We start from the raw sequence: 4,432 nt of genomic DNA on the forward strand, positions 1-4,432 counted from the left end.
ATATTCCTCCCTTACTGCCTTCTTTTGTTTTAAGTGGAATTTTCTAGTATACCATGTTAATCCTGTTGCTGATTTTTAACTATTCTTAGAGCTCTTTTTTTAGTGATTGCCCTAGGAATTATATTGAATACTTTATCACAATCTATCTTAGATCAATGCTAATTTAATTTCAGTATAGAATCAAGAATAGAGAAACTTTGTTCCAATATAGCTCTATTCTCTGCTCCTTAGCAAAGACCTATGAAACATGCACCACTGAAATACTTCTGGAAAAATAACCAATTATGTGCAGTTTAATTACAAATGCCATATAGTGATCTGATGACACATTATTCAGTCATACAAAGTCATAATAAACCAAGTACAAAGCACATGATAAGCAAGTGTTACTAATTTCTATGCCTAAAGCTCTATATTCTCCCACATATGCTATGTAAGAATAAAATCACAGCTATGTGTGCAATCCCAAGGGACGAGGGTGGACGCCTCAGCAATTTAGAGTACCTCAAAGCCATTGTGAAAGACTGGAATTTACTGCATATTTAGTAGCTCCTTGAATAACCCCTGATGCAGAGCTCATGGGTCACTAAGTAATGGGATGATCTTCAGCTGAGATGAGACTTAATAACTCTTGAATGGTGCTTTGTTCTTGGACATCGAGCTGCTGTTCTTTGGCTAGACTGAGGGCTCTCATGGCATATTCCTGTGCCTGAAATAGAATTGCAGTGACAAAAGAAAGTTCTCATAGGAAAGCATAACATTGGGAACCCCAACTGTGTTCAACTACAGAAGCACAGGTGAGAACTCATCACCTTCTCACACCGTGGTAAGCTCTTGTTGGTAAACCTATTAACACACATTGGACTCTTACAGCTAACCACATGTGTGCTGGGTGAGGCAGAGGGCACCAGAAAAAATTCAGCTGACTTGACAAACTGTGTACAAACTAAGTACATCTTCTTAACAAAGTGAGATTTCTATAGGATTTTAATTGGGGGCTTAGGGACCAACATTGGAGGGCAGAAGTTATAGGTGCTACAACTAAATTACCATCCTGGGGCAGTCCTGGGGGCCATGTGACCCAGTTTTGACTTGGACAGAGGCTGCCCTTCCTTCTTTCTTTCCTTCCTCAAATACTTATTGAATGGCTACTATGTTCCAGGTACTATGACTATAGGCTGAAATTCCTATCCTTGTGGAAGAACTTACAGTATTGTAAGGCAGAGAGACAAGAAATGAGATAAATAAGTAAAACACGATAATATCTTAAATAATGATAAATGCTAAGGAAAAAATAAAGCAAGAAAGAGGGATAGGATGCATTAGAGGTGGTAGTGGGATTTTGCAGTTTTATACAGGGAGACCAGGGAAAGCTTCATGGAAAAAAGACAGCTGAGTTAAGACTTGCAGGAAGTGAGGTAGCAATCTTGATGTAGAGCTGTGTCCCAATTGTCCAAGAGCCTCTTGAAGACCTAACACCCTTAACATACTTTGGTGTAATGACTTTCTTGAATATACAGTGGAAATTTAGACCCTGGTCCCTTTGGCTCAAGCAATCTTCCCACCTCAGTCACCCAAGTAACTGTAGAAAAGAGGTTTTGTCCCATGTAAACTGGAAAAGTCAATGGAAATATTTCCCCATTCCTTACCTATTCCTACATCTATTCCAGGCAGGATTAGTACCCTTCCTCCATCCTCCTACAGTGCTCTGAGCTTCAGTATCACACTCTATTATAACCTGCTGACTGTGAGCTCCTCCAGGCCTGGTATATAGTAGGTGCTTAGTAAAAGCTAGTTGAAGAAAGGAGAGAAGGAAGAAGGGAAAGGATAGGAATCTTAAATTTTCCCATGGCACCCACATAACCTCCTCCAGCCAGTTCCCTCTCTCTTTCTCCTCTTGCTTGATTTATTTTTCTTTATAGCACCTTCCACTATCTGAAACTACATTACGGATTTATATGTTTACTTCCTCTGCTCCAAAAAACACAAGTGTCATGGAGATGGGAAATATCTGGTTATTTACCACCGTATCCCATCTATAGACTAGTGCCTTGTAAATGGTAGATGTCAATACATTTTTGAGTTAATCAGTCAGTCACTAAATCTGAGATAGGCCACTTACTGTCTTTAAGACATTGGACAAAGAATTGACCCTTTTTGTGCCTCAGTTCCCTTATCTGTAAAGTGGAGATAACAAAATACCTACCTTATAAGGTTGATGTGAGCATTAAATATGATAATTATTAAAGGACTTAGGCCAATGACTGGCATGTAATAAGTACTCAAAACAGTTACCTTTTAAATCATTCCATGGCCATAGGTTTCTGCCTGATTCCCCATAGCAATAGGGAACTCAGTGAGTGAGTCAGAGCTGCTACTTCATTCCTCCAAGGCCTCTCCAGAGCCCCCCTGCAGTCCTCCCAGCACTGCTTCAGACTGTTTATCTGTACAGCCCTGGGAAGGCCCCCTTGAGGGAAGAAGGCAACTCAGTCTCCATTATGCAGGCTGGACTCAACAAATGAGAAATGTCAAGAGCGTCTGAACTTTTTTGGAAATGAAGGCTTGCTCTGAAGGGCAAAGGCTAGTGAAACTGAGCAAAACACAGCTGAATTCAACTAGGTTAATTTCTACTTTCATTTGAGATACTTTGCTTTTCTAGGGAAACTTGCCTTTGCAGAATTCATCATCAGGTAGTAAAGCATCACCAGGGTTTTCAGAACAAAGATAGTTTTTTGGGGGGCTTTGTCAGATGTAGATTCTCGAATGTTCAAGATGGAAGTGAGGCTCTGAATGGCTTCTGCTTCCTGGGCTTCATCTGCATTGGAAGGGGAAGAGACAAGAAAATAGGCCCTTGGCAACTGAATCTACCCTCATCCTAAGCATTCAGCTGTTTGGGGGCCTAGTTGGCTGAGGCCTCTTTAGAGGGGCACTGGTGGAAACAGCAAGTCCTTCACCTGGAGGACTATCTGCACATACAGAGCAGGAGGCAGGCAGTTTCCAGAAACTCTCCAGCTTTGCTTAGCAGGCCATTAGCAGAGCAGCCTAAAAACATGCTCACTCCCACAGCTCCCAATGTTGCTAAGCTTTCAGAACCCCAAACTCTAGATCTCTTGGGTTCTCAAATACAGCGAATTTGTCACAGCTGGATTCCTTGGGTCCAATTCAGCTTCTACTCTACAGTAGAGAAGAGAGAGCCGAGGAAAGGGGCTTCTTGCAGCTGCAGCAGCTTAAGTCTTCTCTCCCAGGTCAAAGATGCTTAAACAATAACTTTCTGCTTCCCCATGTGAGCTTGTTTACTACTTTCCCAAGCAGTTTTTGGTCCTACTCTAGTCGCCATTTATTATGCAGTTATTATAGGCCAGTTACTTAAAAGCATTTACACTTAGAAGTCCTAAGCTTAGAGAAAAAGACAAAAAGAATATACATTATAATGTTAAGGTTGGCTAGCTTTGACTATGATTTCAAGTTATATTCTGCTGTAACATGAGCCACTTTTATAATGAGAGAAAACCCAGTAAAGTTATTAATCTTTAAAACCTTAGCTCAAAGCCGGGCTCGGTGGCTCAGCCTGTAATCCCAGCACTTTGGGAGGCTGAGGTGAGTGGATTGCCTGAGCCCGTGGGTTCAAGACTCGCCCGGGGCAACTTGGTGAGACCTCATCTCCACAATAAATAAATAAAAATTAGCCGGGTGTGGTAGCGCATGCCTATAGTTCCAGCTACTCAGAAGGCTGAGGCGGAAGGATTTCCGGAGCCCAGCAGGTTGAGGCTGCGGTGACCGGGAGCAGCCACTGCGCTCCAGTCTGGGCAACGGAGTGAGACTTCAACTAAAAAAAAACCAAAAACCAAAAAATCTTAGCTCAAAATGTCTCCTTCAAAAAGTCTTCCTTCTTCAACACTACTCAACTTTTCTCACCTCACTGTTCTGGGATTCATCTTATAATATAATTTGTGCTCATAGAAATGTTCTTTTTCTATATCTAACCTATGCATATAGGTTCTATATCACCACCTGCACTGTATGTCTTCTTTGAGCAGGAACTAGATCATCTGTCTCTTTTTATTATCTCAGAGGGCATATACTGCACAGTGCTACTCAGCACTCAGTCTTCCACTGAGCCTGGGAATAGAGATGAATCAAATTTGGCCCTGGCCGGGCACGATGGCTCAAGCCTGTAATCCCAGCACTTCAGGAGGTTAAGGTGAGAGACTTGCCTGAGTCTAGGGGTTCAAGACCAGCCTGGGCAACTTGGTGAGACCTTGTCTCCACAATAAATCAAAAAGTTAGCTGGGCGTGGGGATGCACGCCTGTAGTTCCAGCTGCTTGGAAGGTTGAGGTGAAAGAATCGCCTGAGCCCAGTAGGTTGAGGCTGCGAGGGCCGTGAGTGTGTCACTGTACTCCAGCCTAGGCAACAGAGTGGGACTCCAACTCC

The 4,432-nt window shown here is 42.6% G+C and overlaps 1 protein-coding gene across 2 annotated transcripts in view; it reads right to left on the reverse strand.

Annotated features, from left to right (window-relative positions):
• Positions 1-277: 277 nt before the first annotated feature.
• ZMYND12 (zinc finger MYND-type containing 12) overlaps positions 278-4,432 on the reverse strand; it is a 34,698-nt gene continuing 30,543 nt past the window's right edge. The window contains exons 7-8 of one of the 2 annotated variants that reach the window (XM_008067176.1): positions 2,670-2,815; positions 278-709 (exon numbers count right to left, since the gene is read on the reverse strand). In XM_008067176.1, the coding sequence (XP_008065367.1) occupies positions 587-709; positions 2,670-2,815 (269 nt within the window). In that variant the 3' untranslated portion in view covers positions 278-586. The remainder of the gene's footprint in view (positions 710-2,669; positions 2,816-4,432) is intronic. The other variant, XM_008067177.2, reaches the window with a different exon arrangement.

Source organism: Carlito syrichta, unplaced genomic scaffold (assembly GCF_000164805.1).
Source record: "Carlito syrichta isolate Samal-C Ts95f unplaced genomic scaffold, Tarsius_syrichta-2.0.1 Scaffold309326, whole genome shotgun sequence".
Lineage (NCBI taxonomy): Eukaryota > Metazoa > Chordata > Mammalia > Primates > Tarsiidae > Carlito > Carlito syrichta.